The 21198-nt window shown below is 38.8% G+C and overlaps 2 protein-coding genes across 18 annotated transcripts in view; one reads left to right on the forward strand and one right to left on the reverse strand.

The window, feature by feature from the left end:
- ZNF382 (zinc finger protein 382) overlaps window positions 1-21198 on the reverse strand; it is an 82660-nt gene that overhangs the window by 42237 nt on the left and 19225 nt on the right. The window contains exons 1-4 of one of the 16 annotated variants that reach the window (XM_059876725.1): window positions 7240-7400; window positions 4704-4773; window positions 2280-2431; window positions 1908-2003 (exon numbers count right to left, since the gene is read on the reverse strand). In XM_059876725.1, the coding sequence (XP_059732708.1) occupies window positions 1908-2003; window positions 2280-2431; window positions 4704-4773; window positions 7240-7342 (421 nt within the window). In that variant the 5' untranslated portion in view covers window positions 7343-7400. The other 15 variants (XM_005218953.5, XM_005218949.5, XM_005218952.5 and 12 more) reach the window with 15 other exon arrangements.
- ZNF260 (zinc finger protein 260) overlaps window positions 7781-21198 on the forward strand; it is a 49843-nt gene continuing 36425 nt past the window's right edge. The window contains exons 1-5 of one of the 2 annotated variants that reach the window (XM_024978713.2): window positions 7781-7869; window positions 9025-9148; window positions 17273-17389; window positions 19800-19893; window positions 20931-21057. In XM_024978713.2, the coding sequence (XP_024834481.1) occupies window positions 19885-19893; window positions 20931-21057 (136 nt within the window). In that variant the 5' untranslated portion in view covers window positions 7781-7869; window positions 9025-9148; window positions 17273-17389; window positions 19800-19884. The remainder of the gene's footprint in view (window positions 7870-9024; window positions 9149-17272; window positions 17390-19799; window positions 19894-20930; window positions 21058-21198) is intronic. The other variant, XM_024978715.2, reaches the window with a different exon arrangement.

Raw genomic sequence — 21198 nt, forward strand, 5'->3', positions numbered from 1 at the left:
AAATTTTTTGAAAAATACAAAATGTTCAGCTATTGCTTTTTTTGTCCAGAGCTCCAGATATGTTTCTAATGAGCAGTCATATTTAAAAACAACTGGACTATATGATGACCTTTTACTTTTATCTAGTTTGTTCCACTTTTTCTATTTCATATTCAGTGCTTCCTTTTCATTTACGTTCTCCAATTTCTCCATCTCTTCATTTTTTGGATGTTTTTCTCAAGCCTTTATTAAATGTAGTAGAAAAGCTTTTGTATACATATATATACGTATAAATATATATTTTAGAAAACATGAATTTTTGCCTAAGAAAATTATGACATTTTGATTCCACAAGTTTGACTTAGTATGAATAGAATCTAGGTTTCTAATTAAAAATGGGTATGCAACAAGCAACAAAGGTCTCTGTATAGCATGGTGAACTATAGTCAATATCTTGTAAAAATCTATGATGGAAAATAACTTCAAAAATAATATATGTGTATTTGTATAACTGAATCACCTTGCTGTGCACTTGAAACATTGTAAAAGTGACATGAAAGTCTCTCAATCATGTCCCGCTCTTTGTGATCCCATGGACTATACAGTCCATGGAATTCTCTTAGGCCAGAATAGTGGAGTGGGTAGCCGTAGGGATCTTCCCAACCCAGGGAAGAAACACTGTAAGTCAACTACATTTCAATAAAGTAAATATATTTTTTAAAAAGTATACATGAAAAAAGTCCAGAATTGACAGAACTAATATGTGTTGGTAGAAATCCCAGTAGTGATTGTCCTGGGGAGGGACTGCCTTGGAAGAGGCCTGATGGAACGTAACAGGTTAGTAGGAGTGCCCTTTATCTTGATTACAGTGTGAGACACATAGGTTTCTACTTCTGTCAGAATGCAAAGAACTTTACACTTAAGATCTCTATGGACATTATACCTACAAAGCATGGAGTGGATTCTCAGTAAAATAACAGCAGCCAATAATAGCTCATAAGTCACACAAGGAAAGGATTTATGTAGAGATTAATACTAAAAAAAAATTTAGATTTTAGAGGCATAGAAGCCAGCCATATATAGGTAGGTACTTCAGAGATCTCATGCCTTTAAACATACATTCCTAAATAAGATGGCTACTATCAGGAAAAAAAGAAAATAATAGCTGTTGATAAGGACGCAGAAAAAACTGGAACCCTTGTGCCTTGTTGATGAGAATGTAAAATGGTGTAGTCACTGTGGAAAACAGTATGGCAGTTCCTCCAAACATCAGACATAAATTACCAAATGATCCAGCAATTCCACTTTTGGGTATATACCCAAAAGAACTGAAAGCAATGACTCAAACAGATATTTGTACACCCATATTCATAGTAGCATTAATCACAGTAGCCAAAAAGTGGAAGCAACCCAAGTGTTCACTGAGAGATGAATGTCATGAATGTCATGATGATAAGCAAAATGTCACTTGTATCTGTAATTGAATATTACTCAGCCTTCAAAAGGAAGAAAAGCCTGATACATACTATACCATGGATGAAACTTGAGGACATTATGTTAAGTGAAATAAACTAGTCACAAAAAGGACAAATACCATATAATTTCACTTATATGAGGTATCTACCACAGTCAAATTCATAGAGACAGAAAGTAAAATATTGATTGTCGGGGGCTAGTGGAGGTGGGGTAATAGGGAGTTATTGTTTAACGGGTACAGTTTTACTTCTGACAAATGAAGGGTTCTGGAGATGGATAATGGTGATAGTTGCATAACTATGTAAAAGTACTTAATGCCATGGAACTATATGCTTAAACATAGTTAAGATGGTAAATTTTATGTATATTTTACCGCAATTAAAAAGTACAGATCTCCAAAAATACTCAAAGATATCAACTACCTGAGTCCACTGGACATTATACAGACTCACCTAGGTAACTCTGACTTTGAAAAAATTTCTCTGTTGTCCATAGTTCTTTTCCTTGTTCCAATTTGCGGATCATATCAGGCTTAGTCATGTGAAATCCTGATAATAAAAAATAAGACTTGGTCTAAGAAGCTGTTGGGCTTTAAAACTATTGAAGGAAGAGAAAGATACAGCTTCAAGGTGGTTATTAGACAAGGCTATTAATGTCCTACCAAAGTTAATACCTTGCACTAGGCAAGTGAGGACATAATCATGCTTTCTATTAACAAAAAGATTATTCATCACATCTGATCTTTGAAATTCAAAGTTCCACATATTTCAGAAATTCTTGAAAGGACATGCATGACACTGAAACATGTAAGGAATTTTCCTTACCCACAGAGATGAGGTGACAATAGTTTTCCAACATGACATCTCTGTAGAGGGCCTTCTGAGCAGGGTCCAGTTGCTGCCACTCCTCCTGGGTGAAGTCCACAGTAACATCCTTGAAGGAAACTGATCCCTGTAAGGGCATACTCCAGTTCATCCTAAAGTAATTGGAACTAGTGAGAACTAGACACTGGAGACCATGTTCAGTGGTCAGACCTGGTTTTCTTGTGTTTTGTACTGTAGAAAATTCTCTCTGCAAATACATTCAATTGTATTTACCTATTATCTCATGCTAAAAATATTTGAGATCATGCTCTTTGGCTTGAATGTGATTGTTTGCTTGGTGCAGTGAAACAAATAAAACCTAGACCTTGCTCATAAGAAGTTACAGGCTAAAAGAGAGGCATATGCATAAATATTTATACTCAATAGATATTATAGATGTGATGACAGAAATATGTATAAGGGAAAATACTATAGAGTATTCTAAAATTCTGGATTCTAAGATTTCACTGAAGACATAAAAATTTTGTACTCACAATGAATTTATTTTGTAGCACAACATGTCAATGGGCTTTTAAAATTCATTGAGAGAGTAAAACCAGTTAGTAAACTCAGGAAATAGCAAAAAGTACAGTATGTTAAGAAAGAATCTTTGGTCTTAAGAAGAAAAAGTGTATGGAGGAAAGTAGTGGGCCTATTTATGTAATAATACTGGATTTTTTTCCTACAGAGCAGTAGTCTTAAAAATGCTCTAAGTACGCTCCCAACATATAAATCATTAGTTGGCATTAATAGCAATCCACATTGTTAACAATTAATGTTCTTGAATGTAAACTACTAGTATCTTCCTCCTTTTCAGTATATTGTCTTATATATTTTGTACACATGTCTTTTGTAACACATGCCCTAATTTGGATCTACTGCTTTATGGAGAATTAAAAATGACGAAATGTTAAGTCAGCACATATGTGAAAAAACTTGTATTTTAGAGGCAATATTCTTGAACACTAGAGAAGGCTTAAAGTGTGTTAGGTGGGAAAGACAAGTACCCACTGTTGGAGGTCTGTCTGAGATTAAAGTGGTATTAATGGTCTAGACAGGGGACAACTGTTTGTTCCATGGTAAGTGGCAATAGAATTGGTCATCAATTACTTGTAGAGTAGGAAAAAAAGACAGGTATAGCTCTTAGGTCATCTGCATAGCAAGTGGATAGGTGCTGAGACTAGAAAAAGGAAATGGGAAGCAGGAGAAAGAATAAGCTGGACCAGAAGTGATAATGAGGTAAACCAGGTTGTGTACTCGAAATATCTATGGAACATACAGGCAGTGATAGCTGTGGGAGGCTGGATATATGGTTCTGATATTCTGGATAAACTTCTAGGATGGAGAGCAGTATCTGAGGGTCACTAGAATCATATCAGTATAACTTTTGGAGTGAATGTGATTGTACATACACAAAAAGAGACACAGAGGAGAACAGAACCAGCTGGCATCTGGGGAAAATCCAGAATGGCATTTTAAAGATTGGTAGATAAAGAGGAATTTTTTGAAAGAAACATATGGGAAGAGGAGAAAGTACCACCTTTGATTCAAGAGTAGGCTATTATCTCAAAAGTGAATGAACACATGCATCTTCTTCTCCTGCACCCACATATAAAAATTAGAAGAAAGTAAAAAGATAAGAATACATCTATAACAGCATTGAAGTACAAAGAGGTTTTTCACTGGTGGGCCACAGTTTGTAGGAATTGCTGACAAACATGGATAAAACAGGAAGATCAGAGAGGAAGGTGAAATTTCAGTTTTCTGTATAAGCTTGCAAGCAAATCTCTATCTTAAAAACCTCACAAAACAGGAAATCTAATCACAAAATAATAATATGATCTATTAATTTTACCTCTCACCATACCATTGCAAAACCTAGGTCAGTGGAGATTATCAAGGTTTTGCATGTCTGCTCCTCGACTCCTCACAAATCTAGATCTCAAATCAGTGTCTATACAAGATAGATTCATTCAAGTAATATATTCCCATTTAAATCAAGATAATACATTTCTGTTCCAGCAGTACTTTCATGAGAAGACTATGAAAGGAGATGATGAATGATACATCCAATCAGTATGTGAACATGGGCTACAACTAGAAAGTGCATTTGGGAAGGCTGAAGTCTATCCTGTTGGAACGAGAGAAACTGGGAATAGGGCTGTAACTAGGGTAAGGCAGGTGAGACATATGGGCACAAAATTTAGGGCTGGACAGCCCTGAGAGTCCCTCTTAAATTTTGTATGTAGGCCACTTGCTTGCCCTACTGGAAACCAGTTTGATGGAACTAAGTCCCAATATCCAGAAAATTTAAGAATAGGGAAGTAAATGTTCATATAACCTAAAAAACAAGTTATTTCAGAAAGAGAGGAAACATCATCTCACCTGAAGCATGGCTTTGATGTTTGTAGATGAGCCTTCTCTTTTGTGCTCTTCTTTGGAAAAGGGAAGAGTCCTGAGAAGGCAGAGATGGGAAGATACAAGGAGCCATGTGAAACCAGATTTGACTTAGATCTCTCAGAATAACTCAGTTAAATCAGCATCTATTTTCAATTTCGGCACTTGCTCACTCTGTGTACCCCACACAAATCCAGGACAGAGATTAGTAGGGAAATGGACCGATCCTGTTCCCTTATCAATGCCAGAAACCTAATCTCCTGGTGAAAGAGAAGGGATTCTGGGGAATCTGTTGTAGCTTGGAGAGAGGGAATATTGTGTTTTTCCCTCTGCAGCTCCACGTAATGTCTCCCATGGAAGACAAATTGCCAAATCGTTCTTCATGGACTTCCTACCAGTTTACATTATCAGCAGTGCATGAGAACACCTCCCCAAACCCTAATGAATGCAGTTGAAAATAATTTTAATCTCTGCCTATCAGATATATATATGTATGAAAGTGAAGTCGCTCAGTCGTGTCCGAGTCCTTGCAACCCCATGGACTGTAGCCTACCAGGGGACTCAGTCCATGAAATTTTCCAGGCAAGACTACTGGAGTGGGTTGCCATTTCCTTTTCCAGGATATATATGTAGACATATACATATATATGGCTCTAATTTACATATTTCTTATATGAGAATAAGGTCCTTTTATTTCTTTTCTGTGATAACATTAGTATATTTGTTTTTCTCATGGTGGTGTTTATTTTCTAATTGGTTGACATTATCTCTTTTTTCAATTTAATAAGTTAACCTTTTACCTATTTTAAGTTGAAAATAATTTTTAGCTGCTCATCTGACTATTAAAATGTTTTTGCCTTGTGAAGATTTCTTCCCTATATGTATTCTTTAGCAATACTATGTACTAAACAGTCCATATTTTCTCAGTTAATATGAAATGCCATCTCTATCATTATTACATATCCCTACATACTTGAGAATATCTGGATTTCTGGATTTTCTATTTAATTTCTCATACTTGAGAATATTTGGATTTTCTATTTAATTTCTCTACTTCATCTCTTTATTGATTCACCTGTACATTCTAGTTAATTAGCAGTTAATTATTGAAAATTAACCATTCTTTATTAGTAACTTATAAATAGTAGTTTAAGTGTTAACTACTAAACAATACTTTTTAGTAATACAGGTATAGCAATAGAAATTGGTCTTTCCACTTTGTAGGTTTCCAGGCAGAGAAGAGAATATTTTGTTAAATGAAGTCTGATGTATTGATTGTTACAGTCAATGTTTTAATTAGCAAAATAATATTTTAATTACTACAATGAGATTGGTCTTAAGATTAAAAGTATACCTAATACTTTTATTTCATGGAATGCCTGAAGAAGCTATTGACCTTGCCATAGATTTCATCCAGAAGCAGGAAACCTTATTCGTACATCACTGTTTAAAGTGCTGCTAGTGTGTGCTCAGTAGTGTGCAAGTCTTTGTGACTCCATGGACTGTAGCCCGCCAGGTTCCTCTGTCCATGGAATTTTCCTGGCAAGAATAATACTGGAGTGGGTTGCCATTTCCTTCTCCAGAGGATCTTCCCAACGTAGGGATGGAATCCCCGTCTCTTGGGTCTCCTACATTGGCAGGCAGATGCTTTACCACTGTGCTACCCGGGAAGCTCCCTGAAAATGCTAGTTATGGGTAAAAAAAATGTTTTGTTTCTTTTCTGCATGCTACCCGTAGAACACTAATCATTTTAAAACATTGGTTTTAGTTAGTATGGATTTCCCTGGTGGTTCAGACGGGAAAGAATCCTCCTGCAATGCAGGAGGCCTGGGTTGGATCCCTGAGTCGGGAAGATCTCCTAGAGACAAGAATGGCTACCCACTCCAGTATTCTTGCCTGGAGAATCCCATAGACAGAGAAGCCTGACGGGCTACACTCCATAGAGTCACAAAGAGTTGGACACGACTAAACGAATAATGAATGCTTCCCTGTAGAACCTTACCATCTGGGAATTATGAAATCTTACCTCTTCCTTTCCAGTACTTATACCTATTTTAGCTGCTAAGTTGCTACTGAGTTACAATTTTGGAGGCAGGCTTAATGATCTCTATTCAGATAATCAAATCTTTACTTGGTCAGACCGAGTTTCTCAATCAAAAAAAAACTATCACAAAACAGTAACAGTAGGTTACAAACACACGCAGAGTTAAATTCTATCACTTCAGAAAAGCACCATAGCACAGGCACCCGCGTTATCATTCACAATCTCTGACAGCACATTAATTATTACAGACAAAGTCACAAAATCACATCACAAATCATTTCGCGTCTCCATAGTCACCTGCGGTCTCAAACAGGACTCACACCTAATCGGAAGAGAGGCACATGCAGAAGAATCCACACGCAGCAACGAGACTCATTCAGTTTTACACACAGTCAGCCCCAACATGTACAGAGCAGCAGCACGCATCCGAAACGCTGCAGGTTGGGTACAGGCGGCCGCCTCCATTTGGTACACACACACCCGCTGTGTGAGGCCCTGCTCCTAGCGATGGAACTCCCTCGGGGTCAAAACAGACAAAAATCTCCCTTCGCAAAACTCGCTCCAGGTCACACAAGATTGTCATCTTCAGGGTCACGCCCACAGGCCACGCCCGAGGCCGTGCTCTCACAGAATTGAGTGTCTGGTTTACCAAGGGCCCGGTTCCGGTTCCGTCCTCATAATTACAGGCTCGGTGTGGACTCCCGGCTTCCCCCCTAGGCTCCCCATCAGGTACCGCTTCCCTTGTCTGCTCTTCGGGGCCGGAACTCCCAATTCACGCCCCCTCCTCTGGGCCCCTAGGACCTACCAACCTCACCCCAGCCAAGGTCGTCTGCGCCTGCGCACTCCCGCACTGGCTGGCGCTCCCAGGAGTCCACGCGGCGGCGGGTTAGCAGCGGCGAGGTCCGGGCTGCCGGCGCTTGATCTGTTTCTGCCAGGGTCCGCTTTTCCGGGTTGGACTACGTTTCTCACAGGCCCTGAGGGCACGAATGCACTTCGGCCTCTGGTTCATTTTCCCCTAGCCTTGTAGTCATAGTTTGCCTAGTGGTGAGTGGCGGTGACTCCGGTCTGGATGCAGGAGGAGCTCACTGCTGGAGTCTTGAAGTTTCCCAGGTACGGATGCGGCAGGTAGAGGCGGGAGCCTTAGTCTTTGCAAGTTACCTGCTGAGGAAGGTGATTGTGGGTGTGACTGTGTGACTGCGTCAGCGTAAGACGTGGTAATAAGTGCTATGAGAAAGAACGAGAGCGAATGTGTGAGGGACGGGACCAGGTTGTGTGCATGCGGAGGCTCTGACTGGTCCAGGTTAAGAGCCTAAGAATGTGGGCGGGGCCTTACTAATGACCCTGGTCGGCGGCGACTGTGATGCGTTATGTACTGTAACTAAGTAACCATTTGGCACCACTATTGTAACAGGCTACAGTCTGATTACTCCCGGCCTAAGTACTTCCCAGGTGGTCCAGTTGCTAAGATTTCAGGCTTCCATTGCAGGGGGCGGGGCTTGATCCCGGGTCAGAAAAGTAGTTCCCACATGCTACAAATAAACATCAAGCTACCATCACCTTTATTTAAAAAACAAAACAAAAACTGGCCTGATGTGGCTTTTTCACTTTTAGTAGGGTAGAGCTTCATTTTTGTAGTTCTAGCGTTGAGGAATCCGTGGACAAGATCCCTGTGTGACTGTCTGTCCTGTTAAGACTCTGAGGCCCTTGTTACCCACAGAGACCCTCAGTTTTAAAGCATGGCCCCTGTTCCCTTCATCAATGTACCCTGACTCTGTTGTCTAGCTTAAGAGCTTGATACACAGGCATTCAGTACATTAAGTGTAGCCTGTTCTGGCACTAATTGTCAATTCCATGGTTTTCTTGGAATTTGCTGGAATTCTGGGTTTTCTTTCATTGCCTCTGTGTTTTCACTTTTAAGAGCCAGATTACACCGGAATGCTACCTGCACAAAAATAGCATTCTGGGTCTTCAATATATTGAGAGGTAGAATGAAGGTTGAAACAAAAAAAAGCACATTTCTGTGTTTGTTAGGGCGATTTTAGAGCTGGAATTATCCCTAAAGCAGGGTGCTGGGAAACCATGATATTAAGGCATCAAGCAGTAAAATTTCTGCTTCCAAAGATTCCTCTTGGAAGCTCTGTGGTGGCAAGCTGCATACTGCAGACATACAGTATTTTCATAGCTTTGTCAACAGGGAACTTCGGTGAACATAGAAACAGATTCTGGTCCTAGGCTACAGTTAACTGATTTTTCTTTGTGATACAGGGAAGGATCAACAGTATTCCAGTCTTTCTCATTCTTCCACTGGGTATATTGAACATTGATGATGGAGGCTTGCTAGCAGTGAAGATTGTGTTCTTATTTAACCTGTGTTGGTATGAAAGGCCTGGTATGTCATGATTCCCTTTCTCCTCCAAGTTTTGCTGTATTCTAAAAGAAGAGCCATGAAAGGAAAAAAGTGTTGCAGTCACACATCTCAAAGCCAAGCTAGAGGTCATTTTTGAGCTTTTTTGTTTCATGGAATGAATTAAATGCCCTGCCAAATAGTGACTAATCCATTTACCTGGTCTCCAGGCCTTCTCTTCTTAGTTAATGATAGTTATTAATACCATGAGGATGGACCCCTTCTTTCCCAGTTCCTCATCAAATGCCCTTCCTACAGTTAATTTCTGTGTAACTACTCACCAGCACCTTGCCCATGTGCTCTTTTTGCCTGAGTAGATTTATGACACAGAAAGAGTCCTCTGTTACATGGTGATTTGTTAAGGAGACCAATGCTTAGGCAGAATTACACATTAGACACTTTAGATTTTATTCAAAGACATGAATGAGGTAATGGCAAGGAAGAAGGTTTTATTTCAGTAACAGTCTTCAGTAAAAACAATCTTCTGTTTTGGAGGCCTTTAAGAATATTATCATCCCCTGGAGAAGGAAATGGCAACCCACTCCAGTATTCTTGCCTGGAGAATCCCATGGACAGAGGAGCCTGGCGGGCCACAAAGAGTTGGACACAACTTAGTGACTAAACCACCAAGAATATTATTGGGGATATGTACAGAGACATCTTTTTGAAGGGCAGACATTTTTTCCCAAAGGTTTAGGAGATTTATGTGGTACCAACCAGTTCTTGTATAAGATTTGCTATCATTTTTTTCTTTTTTGAGTCACATAATTGTGTAAACTGAGAGTCAGTACTATATAATGGTCTGAGTCTTGAACAGAGGTCAGCAAACCATGACCCTGTAAGCCAAATCCAGCTTGAGGCCTTTTTTTTTTTTTTGTATGGACTGTGAACTAAGACTGGTTTTTAACATTTTTCTGTCACTGAAAGCATATCAAAGGGAGGACGATATTTCATGACATGAAAATTACATAAAATTCAGATTTCAGTGTTCATAAATAAAGTTTAGAATTTTGTGAAGACATTTTGTGGAAATTTGTTTTCTCTCTTGTTATATTAGCATCTACATAATATCCTTGATTTTGTCTTTTGGCTCACAAAGTCTAACATATTTACTATCTGGTTCTGAGAGGGTAACAGGCAGGAAGGCCAGGGGTCTCCAAACGGAGAAAATAGGCTGCAAGTGTCAGACATTTTTTATCCTTCTCTTAAGCAGCAGGAGGAAACAAACTAGTGATATATATATTTTTCCTTTCTCTATACAAATTTAAAAAGAGGTTTCTCTTAAAATACTGTGTTGCCATAATCACACCTGGTTCCACCTGAAGTGAACTTTTCTCAAATCTTGAGTTAACCAATGCACTTTTCTTATGGAAATATTTGTCTTAAGCTATGTTAATATACTATGCATTTACCCCCAGACTCTGTCTTCAAGTCAGTTCTGCCCAATTGACAAAACATTGTTCCCCTAATCTGTGTAAATAAAACTATTTGTATGGTAATCTGCCTTTCCACAAGATTCAAGTCAAACGTTTTATGGCCATTCTCTGAGTTTTAAGACATTTCTTTCTTTCATTAAGAGACCACTAGTAACTATATAACATCCAGCTAAAGACTAGCAGAGGGGTATTCTTTCTGCCCCCTTCTGATGCCTATGTCAGAAGCTTTCTCTATCTCCTTTATACTTTAATAAAGCTTTATTACACAAAAGCTCTGAGCGATCAAGTCTCGTCTCTGGCCCTGGATTGTTCTTCTCCTCTGGAGGCCAAGAATCCCGCTGTCTTTTCGTGGTTCAGCAACAACCTTTCAGTTCTTTACAGAAAAATTTACTAACCTTTAATTGCTGAGTCCACATGGTGCTAGTGGTAAGGAACCTACCTGCCAATGCAGGAGACGTAAGAAGTGTGGGTTTGATCCCTGGATTCAGGAAAATCCCCTGGAGGAGAGCATGGCAACCCACTCCAGTATTTATACCTGGAGAATCTGATAGAGGAGCCTGGCAAGCTACAGTGTATAGGGTCGCAAAGTCAGTACACAACTGAGCGACTTAGCAGGCACATATGCCACATCCTTGTACGCCTTGTGTTCTCAGAATCTTTCTGATCATTTAGGGCTTTCCTGGTAGCTCAGCTGGTAAAGAATCTGCCTGCAATGCAGGAGACCTCAGTTTGATTCCTGGGTCGGGAAGATCTGCTGGAGAAGGGATAGCCTACCTGTTGCAGGAAGGAGGACCCCTTCCAGGGCCCGAAACTGGGCTCTTGTCTAACACTCGGAAATGAATTGTCCTAGGAGACACATGTGCTGACAAAGCAAGAGATTTTATTGGGAAAGGGCACCGGGGCGGAGAGCAGGAGGGTAAGGGAACCCCTACGGTGATGGGATTAGTTTCTGGGTTGTCTTAAGCCAATCAGTCTGACTCAGAGTCCTTCCTGCTGGTGTACACCTTGTTCAGCCAAGATGGATACCAGTGAGAAGGATTCTGGGAGGTGGTTGGACATGTGGTGTCTCCTTCTGACCTTTCCTGAACTCTTCCGGTTGGTGGTGGCTTATTAGTTCCATGTTCCTTACCAGGACCTCCTGTCATAAAACAACTCCTGCAAATGGTTACTATGATGCCTGGCCAGGGTGGGTGGTTTCAATCAGTGTGCTCTCCCTAACAACTCCCCCCTGAGAGACTTCATACTCAAGATACTTTTTGGGAATTGGGGCACAGGTCTCTTTCTTTTGTAACTTCTTTCTGTTGTGCATGGGTGTAGGCCTGCCTAACAGAGCAAAAGTCTCTCTCTACCAGATCTAAGTCAAGGTATTTTTTGTCTGAAACAAGCATTCATCCTTGTAATAACAGCAATTTAGTTAGAAACTTTGGGCTCTTCTCAGAGACGAAATAGACAGGGGCCAAACAGGAGACCTAACAGGATGATCATCACTCATCCCCAGAAACAGGAGGCAACATTTGGGGTGAGCGCTGCAGGGTTTGTGACTTTTTTTTTTGATTGTTTGGTGATGAGGCAACAGAGCTGTGTTTCAGGAATCTTGTGTTTAGTCTGAAGTTATCATCCTCCACCTGGGTGGGGGCTCCAGTTTCACAGAACTCAAAGACATTGTTATGCATATTTCTTTGAGTAGGAACCAGGAGCCTGTCTGGAGGCTGAACCACCATTTGATTGTTTCCCATCTGTTTCTGTATCCCCTCCCTTCCCTGATTAGCAATTGTTTGAATCTACCCTTTGGAACTCAGGGAAGGTCAAGGAGGCTGAATGAAGCCTATATCTTACAGATAAGAAATGGAGAACACAGAACAGATCTGTACTCTAGAGCCTCACAGAGTTTTGTTCAGTTTTAATTTAGTGAACTAGGCAACTATGACTGTGATAACTTCCTGTCAAAATGAGGCATAGGACTGTATCAGCTTGGCGAATACACACAACTGGAAGTATTTCTCAGTTCCAAGTTCTAGATCTGAGTCTTGTATGATTAAGATCTCAATTTCTTGGTCTGCCATTTTGGTGTAACAGACCCAATTAGAAGTGGTTGGAGGAGTGATAAATGTAATTTTAATAGACTAAATCTAATTTCTTTTTAGAAGAAAAGGCCTGAAACCCAGTCTGGACCTGGCACTTGGGGAAACTTGTAGCCAGGTAGTCAGTTGTCTAGTTTTATAAAAAGTAAGGTTGCAGTTACTAGCTTCTAGAAGACATTGTTTTGAGAATGGTGGCATCCAAGCCTGACATGACTCAGAAACCTCAAGTGTTTAGGAAAACAAGGTCTAATCTGAAAGTACACCCATAATTTGGTCTTGGAGTATGGAATGAAGCAGGGCAAAGGCTAATAGAGTTTTGCCAAGAGAACGCAGTGGTCATAGCAAACACCCACTTCCAACAACACAAGAGAAGACTCTACACATGGACATCACCAGATGGTCAACACGGAAATCAGACTGATTAATTCTTTACAGCCAAAGATGGAGAAGCTCTATACAGTCAGCAAATATAAGACGGGGAGCTGACTGTGGCTCAGATCATGAACTCCTTGTTGCCAAATTCAGACTTAAATTGAAGAAAGGAGGGAAAACCACTAGACCATTCAGGTATGACCTAAATCAAATCCCTTATGATTATACAGTGGAAGTGAGAAATAGATTTAAGGGACTAAATCTGATAGAGAGTGCCTGATGAACTATGGACGGAGGTTCGTGACATTGTACGGGAGACAGGGATCAAGACCAACCCCATGAAAAAGAAATGCAAAAAAGCAAAATGGCTGTCTGAAGAGGCCTTGCAATTAGCTGTGAAAAGAAGAGAAGCGAAAAGCAAAGGAGAAAAGGAAAGATATAAGCATCTGAATGCACAATTCCAAAGAATAGCAAGGATAGATAAGAAAGCCTTCCTCAGTGATCAATGCAAAGAAATAGAGGAGAACAACAGAATGGGAAAGACTAGAGATCTCTTCAAGAAAATTAGAGATACCAAGGGAACATTTCATGGAAAGATGGGCTCAATAAAGGACAGAAACAGTATGGACCTAACAGGAGCAGAAGATATTAAGAAGAGGTGGCAAGACTACACAGAAGAACTGTACAAAAAAGATCTTGACCCAGATAATCACGATGGTGTGATCACTCACCTAGAGCCAGACATCCTGGAATGTGAAGTCAAGTGGACCTTAGAAAGCATCACTCCGAACAAAGCTAGTGGAGGTGATAGAATTCCAGTTGAGCTACTTTAAATCCTGAAAGATGATGCTGTGAAAGTGCTGCACTCAATATGCCAGCAGATTTGGAAAACTCAGCAGTGGCCACAGGACTGGAAAAGGTCAGTTCTCATTCCAATCCCAAAGAAAGGCAATGCCAAAGAATGCTCAAACTACCGCACAATTGCACTCATCTCACACGCTAGTAAAGTAATGCTCAAAATTCTCCAAGCCAGGCTTCAGCAACATGTGAACCGTGAACTTCCAGATGTTCAAGCTGATTTTAGAAAAGGCAGAGGAACCAGAGATCAAATTGCCAACGTCCGCTGGATCATGGAAAAAGCAAGAGAGTTCCAGAAAAACATCTATTTCTGCTTTATTGACTATTCCAAAGTCTTTGACTATGTGGATCACAATAAACTGTGGAAAATTCTGAAAGAGATGGGAATACCAGACCACCTGACCTGCCTCTTGAGAAACCTGTATGCAGGTCAGGAAGCAACAGTTAGAACTGGACACAGAACAACAGACTGGTTCCAAATAGGAAAAGGAGTACATCAAGGCTATATATTGTCACCGGCTTATTTAACTTAATGTTCAGAGTACATCATGAGAAACGCTGGGCTGGAAGAAGCACAAGCTTGAATCAAGATTGCCAGGAGAAATATCAATAACCTCAGATATGCAGATGATACCAACCTTATGGCAGAAAGTAAAGAACTAAAGAGCCTCTTAATGAAAGTGAAAGAGGAGAGTGAAAAAGTTGGCTTAAAGCTCAACATTCAGAAAACTGAGATCATGGCATCTGGTCCCATCACTTCATGGCAAATAGATGGGGAAACAGTGGAAACAGTGTCAGACTTTACTTTTTTGGGCTCCAAAATCACTGCACATGGTGATTGCAGCCATGAAATTAAAAGACACTTACTCCTTGGAAGGAAAGTTATGACCAATCTATATAGCATATTCACAAGCAGAGACATTACTTTGCCAACAAAGGTCCATCTACTCAAGGCTATGGTTTTTCCAGTGGTCATGTATGGATGTGAGAGTTGGGCTGCGAAGAAAGCTGAGCACCGAAGAATTGATGCTTTTGCACTGCGGTGTTGGAGAAGATTCTTGAGAGTCCCTTGGACTGCAAAGAGATCCAACCAATCCATTCTAAAGGAGATCAGTCCTGGGTGTTCTCTGGAAGGAATGATGCCAAAGCTGAAGCTCCAGTACTTTGGCCACCTCATACAAAGAGTTGAATCATTGGAAAAGACTCTGATGCTGGGAGGGATTGGGGGCAGGAGGAGAAGGGGACGACAGAGGATGAGATGGCTAGATGGCATCACTGACTCGATGGACGTGAACTCTGGGAGTTGGTGATGGACAGGGAGGCCTGGTTTGCTGCAATTCATTGGATCGCAAAGAGTTGGACATGACTGAGCGACTGAACTAAACTGATATGTCTGATGGTGGAATTGATGCAGGTTGTAAAATATTCAATTTTTAAGGAACTTATAAGTCAATAATTACCCACAATCCCACCATCTAGAAATAATCATTGTTAATAACATACATTCTTCCAAAAATTTTCTCTCTAGGTATGTGGGGCTTTTAAAATTTTTTTGGAGACATAATATATAACGTTATATTAGTTTCAGGTGAACAACATGATTCAATATTTGTATATATTTCAAAATGGCCACAATAAGTCTGTTTCAACATTCATCACTATACAAAGTTACAAGTTGTTTTTTCATTGTAATAAGAACATTTTAGATTCAGCAACTTTTTTATTCTCTTAGCAACTTTCAAATATACAATACAGTATTATTAAATATGGTCATCATGGTGAACATTCATCCCCATGATTTATTTAGAATTAAAATTTACTTTTTGACTACCTTTACCCATTTTGCCCACCCTCTCACCCCTCATCTCTAGCAGCCACCAATTTCTCTTCAGTGTCTAGGAGTTTGTCTTTTGTTTTTTTAGAGTTCATATATTAGTAAGATCATACAGTATTTGTCTTGCTCTTACTTATAGTGTCTTCAGGGTTCATCCATGTTTTCACAAATGGCAAGATTTTATTTTTTATGGCTGAATAACATTCCATTTGTGTGTTGGGGTGTGTGTGTGTGATATTTTCTTTACGCATCCATCCATCCATGGACAGTTACATTATTTTCATTACTTGCTATTATAAATAAATAATGTTGCATGAACTTGAGGGTACATAAATCTTTTTCAGTCAGTGTTTTAACTTCCTTAAGAAAAATACTCAGAAGTGCAATTGCAGAATCATATGGTATTTGTTTTTAATTTTTTAAAGGACCCTCCATTCTGTTTTCCACAGTGGTCTTACCAATTAACATTCCCATGAACAGTGAACAAGAATTCCCTTTCTCTGTGTCCTCACCAGCATTTGTTACCTCTTGTCTTTTTGATAATCACCATTCTGAAGGTTGAGATGAGGTTTCATTGCGGTTTTGATTTGCATTTCCCTGATTAATGATGTTGAGCACCTTTTCATGTACATGTTCGGGATCCTGTTCCTTGGAAAAATTCTATTCATACCCTTTGCCCATTTTTTAAATTGAAGGTTTTTTCCTATTGAGTTGTATGAGTTCTTTATGTGTTTTGGATATGAACCCCTTATCAGTAATTTGATTTGCAAATATTTTCTACTAGTAGGTTGCCTTTTCATTTTGTTGATGGTTTTCTTTGGTGCACAAAGTTTTTTAGTTTGATGTGGTCCCACTTGTTTATTTTTGCTTTTGTTGCTTTTTTCATGCTATCTCCAAAAAGAATCACAGCCAAGACTGATGTCAGGTTGTTTACCCACGATATTACCTTCTGGGAGTTTTATGGTTTCAGGTTTTATGTTCAAGTCTTTAATCCATTTTGACTTTATATTTATGTATGGTGCAAAATAGTGACCTAGCTTCATGCTTTTCCATATGACTGTCCCTTTTCCCAATACCATCTGTTGAAGAGCCTGTCCTTACTACATTGTGTATTGGCTCTTGTGTCATAAATTGACCATAAGTATAATACTTGGGTTTATTTTCTGAGCCCTTTATTCTATTCCATTGGTCTGTGTGTATGGCTTTTTTTTTTTTTTTAAATAACATACTGTATTGATTACTATAGCTTTGGAATGTAATTTGAAATCCAGCTCTTTTTTTAATTCTTCCAATCAATGAGCAGAGGATAGCTTAATTTTTCTGAGTGCTCATTATAAGTCTATAGAAATGCAACTGATATTTGGTGTATGGATTTTGTATCCTGCAACTTTACTAAATTTATTACTTCTAAGTTTTTTGATGGAATCTTCAGGGTCTTCCTGTATATACTATCATTTCATCTGCAAATAGTGACAGTTTTACTTCTTTTCTCATTTGCATACCTTTTATTTCTTTCTTCCTTTTTTAGAAAATGTAATTGCTGTAGCTAAGACTTCTAATTCTGTGTTGAATAAAAGTGGCAAGAGTGGGCATCTTTGTCTTGTTCCTGATCTTGGAGGAAAAGCTTTCAACTTTTCACCATTAGGTATGATATTTGCTATGAACTTGTTATTATGCTGAAGTATGTTCCTTCTATATCCACTTTGCTGAGTTTTTATCATAAATTGATGTTTAATTTTTGTCAAATACTTTTTATGCTTCTATTCAGGTGATTATGTGGGTTTTATCCCTCATTTTGTTAATATGTTGTATCATATTGTTTGGGGGATGGTGAGCCATTCTTGCATCCATGGAATAAATCCCACTTGATCATGGTGTATGATCATTTTAATGTATTCTTGAGTTCAGTTGGCTAATATTTGTTGAGAAATTTTAAACCTGCCACATAAATCCGTTATGTGAAGGAGAAGAAATATGTATGTGTACTGTCTTTTAAATTACATAATTACCTTTACTAGTGCTCTTTGTTTTTTTCGCATGGAATATGTATTACTACCTGGGACTTACTTTTAACCTGAAGAACTCCCTTGAGTATTTCTTTAAGACAGGACTGCTAACATTTAACTAATTCCCTCAGTTTTTCTTTATCTGGTAATATCTTTATTTCATCTTCACATTTGAAAAATAGCTCTTGATTGAAAGTTTTTTTGAGCACTTTGTATATATTATCCCATTGCCTTATGGTCTCCATTGTTTCTGTGCAGTGTCATCAAGTAAACTTATTAAGGATTCACTTTTAAGTGACAACTAATTTTCCTTTCTGCTTTCCAGATTCTCTCATATTTCACGATTTTTACCATGATTTGTCTGTCTGTAGATCTCTATGAATTTATTCTATTTGGTGTTCATCAGGCTTTCTGGATATATAGAGTAATATTTTTCAATTAATTTAGGAACTTTCATCCATTATTTACTTGAATATGTTAAAACACTCCTTTACGCTTTTCTGTTACATCTATTACAAGTGTGTGCTTAATGGTTTCCAACATTTCTCTGAAGCTCTTTTCATTTTTCTTGTTTTTGTGTTGTTGTTCTTCAGGTTGCATGTCTATCAAGATACCTTTAAGTTTGCTAATACTTTTTTTCTGTCTACTTCATATCTACTGTTGAGACATTCTAGTGAAATTTACATTTTGGTTATACTTTTCAACTTCAGTATTCAGAATTTACATCTGGTGATACTCAGTTCAGTTCAGTTGCTCAGTCCTGTCTGACTCTTTGGGACTCCATGGACTGCAGCACACCAGACTTCCCTGTCCATCACCAACGACCTGGTGATATTAAATAACTTCTGTCTCTTCACAGATTATGACATTATGATCATACCTTCATTTACTTTAAGCATGTTTATTGTTTATTTGAATATATTTATAGTTGTTACTTTGAATTCTTTGTTCAATCTAGTTGTTTTCACAGTCAGTTTCTATTGTTGGTTTTGTTTTTGGTTTATGGGTTGTATTATCCTGTCTTGTTTATGGAAAGTTGACGTTTTTAGATAGTTGTTTCAACTGTGATACTTTTGTCTCCTTCCCCTCTTGTTATTGTTATTTATATTTATTTAGTAACTGGCTAAATTAAGTGAAATCTATCTCCCCTATAGTGTAAATCTCTAATAGTGCTCCTTGGGGTATAGACTTGACTATTACACAGTCACCCTTGGATGGCAGTGGTCTTGACAAGGCTCTTTGAATGTCTCTTTACCTGACCACACCAAGCTGTTACGATTCCCTAATTGTGACTGATGGCACTATTATTTTCAGAAATGTCCTAGGGATACACTGCTTCACAGACTAAGGAAATCAAGTCAGTATTTGAGATTTGTTCTGACAGTACAAAGGGCTCCCCAAATATCTTTCTCTGATCCCTTCTAACAAAAATAGCCTGCCTACAGTTTAGCATTTATCTCCAATGAATTTTTCAATCTTTATAGCCTTTCACTAACCCCAGTAGCTTTTCACTAAAATTTCCACTGTTTTTGAGAATGTCCTTATCCTTGAACTTCTCCACACTCCATTGGAAATGGGGAGGGATATGGAGGGGGTTGCTCAGTAGTCTTAGGTCTCAGCTTCCCTCTCTTGGCATGGAACTCCTACCCCATGAGCCAAAGCAAAGATGATTGAAACTGCAGTATTCTCAGCAGTGCCACACCCAAGGTACAGCCTACAGTTCTCACCTGGCTGCTAGGCAGTTGCATGCCTTAGTTGCATTTGCCTGAGCAAAGGTAGCTGGGAGCAAATGAGAAATGCTGATGTTCTCCTCCTCCCAGGAAGATAGTTATCTGACTGGGAGCAGAGATTGAGGAGGAGTGAGGAAGTTTGTGTCCTTAGTTGTACTAGTTTGGAATAGAATCTTTTTCTCACTAGGATGGAGGGATAAGGAAGGGTGCAGATTAGGTTCAGATACTGCAGACTTTTACAGTTCTTAGTAAGTTTTACTAGATTTTCTTGAACAAATGTTTCTTCATTTGCTTTGTTTTTATATATAATTTTCACCAGTTTCAATGGGGACAATCTCCATAGACCTCCTCATGCTGTCATACCAGAAGTGGAATTCCTCGACCAATTCTTTACAGTTCTAACCATGGACCATGTAAGTTGCTGTTTCTCTCCTTTGTGAACATTTCATTTACCTGAATCTTCCAAGAAAACAGCTTTAAGAGCCTACACCCCACATTCTCATGAAAACCCCCATTTTCACTTTCTAGTGAGAGTTGGAGTCAAACAGCATACTGTACCTTCTGTGTGCCTACCTCTTTTCCAAGTAATGTTTAGTGTTCCTATGTATACATTTTTTATTCAGAGCGGTTATAGGGTAGAAACAGAATCCCCAGAGGGAGGCATTTACATAGTCTTGAGAAAAAAAGCAAATGGATCCATTTAATGACATATGAGCAAACTCTACTTCTGAACAGACCTGATTTTCCAGGTAGATTGGATTTGATGTTGACTAGTCCAGTACTCTTGCCTGGAAAATCCCATGGACGGAGGAGCCTGGTGGGCTGCAGTCCATGGGGTCTCAAAGAGTCGGACACGACTGAAGTGACTTAGCAGCAGCAGTCTCAGACATAAAGAGTAGATTATTATTGATTTCAGAATTGGAGAAGACCTTATCCAACCTATGTCTAAATATAATTAAGGCACATATATTTTCACCAAGCACACTACTCTGCAGCCACTAAAAAGCACTTAATAAATAATTTTTCATTAGAAGTTATAATTCTTATATAATGTGAAATGGTGATTAACAGTGATGAACTTGGGGTTGTAAGAAATTTTAAAACATTGTGCATACCCTATTTTCTAAGCTATATATTTTTCCTGTACTGAGGAACAAGGATGTAGAAATTCATTATCATTGATAATTCATGCCACAGGCATGTGACGTACAATGTTCATTTAAAATGCTGTGTTAATTTCTGCTATACAGCAAAGTGATTCATTTATACAAATATATATTCTTTTTCATATTTTCATTATGGTTTATTACAGGATATTAAATAGTTCTCTGTGCTATACACTAGGCCCTTGTTGTTTATCCATTCTATGTGTAATAGTTTAATTCTTTTTTATCTTTTAGTCAAAAATGTTTCCTTCAATTTTACATGTAATATGTGTTTCTTGTTTTAGGAATTGGTGACATTCAGGGATGTGGTCATCAGCTTCTCTCAGGAGGAGTGGGAATATCTGGATTCTGCTCAGAGGGACTTGTACTGGGATGTGATGATGGAAAATTATAGCAACTTGGTCTCATTGGGTAAATTTGGCTGTTCACATAATTTAGAATATGTTCTGTAGACTATCAGTTGACATTCAGTTAATTCAATGCTATTTTTTAAGACACTAGATGAATTTCTTCTCCAAGTTTCCAAATGCATGGATTGAGCATGGTTTTGGA

The sequence above is a fragment of the Bos taurus genome, chromosome 18, assembly GCF_002263795.3.
Source record: "Bos taurus isolate L1 Dominette 01449 registration number 42190680 breed Hereford chromosome 18, ARS-UCD2.0, whole genome shotgun sequence".
Classification (NCBI taxonomy): Eukaryota; Metazoa; Chordata; class Mammalia; order Artiodactyla; family Bovidae; genus Bos; species Bos taurus.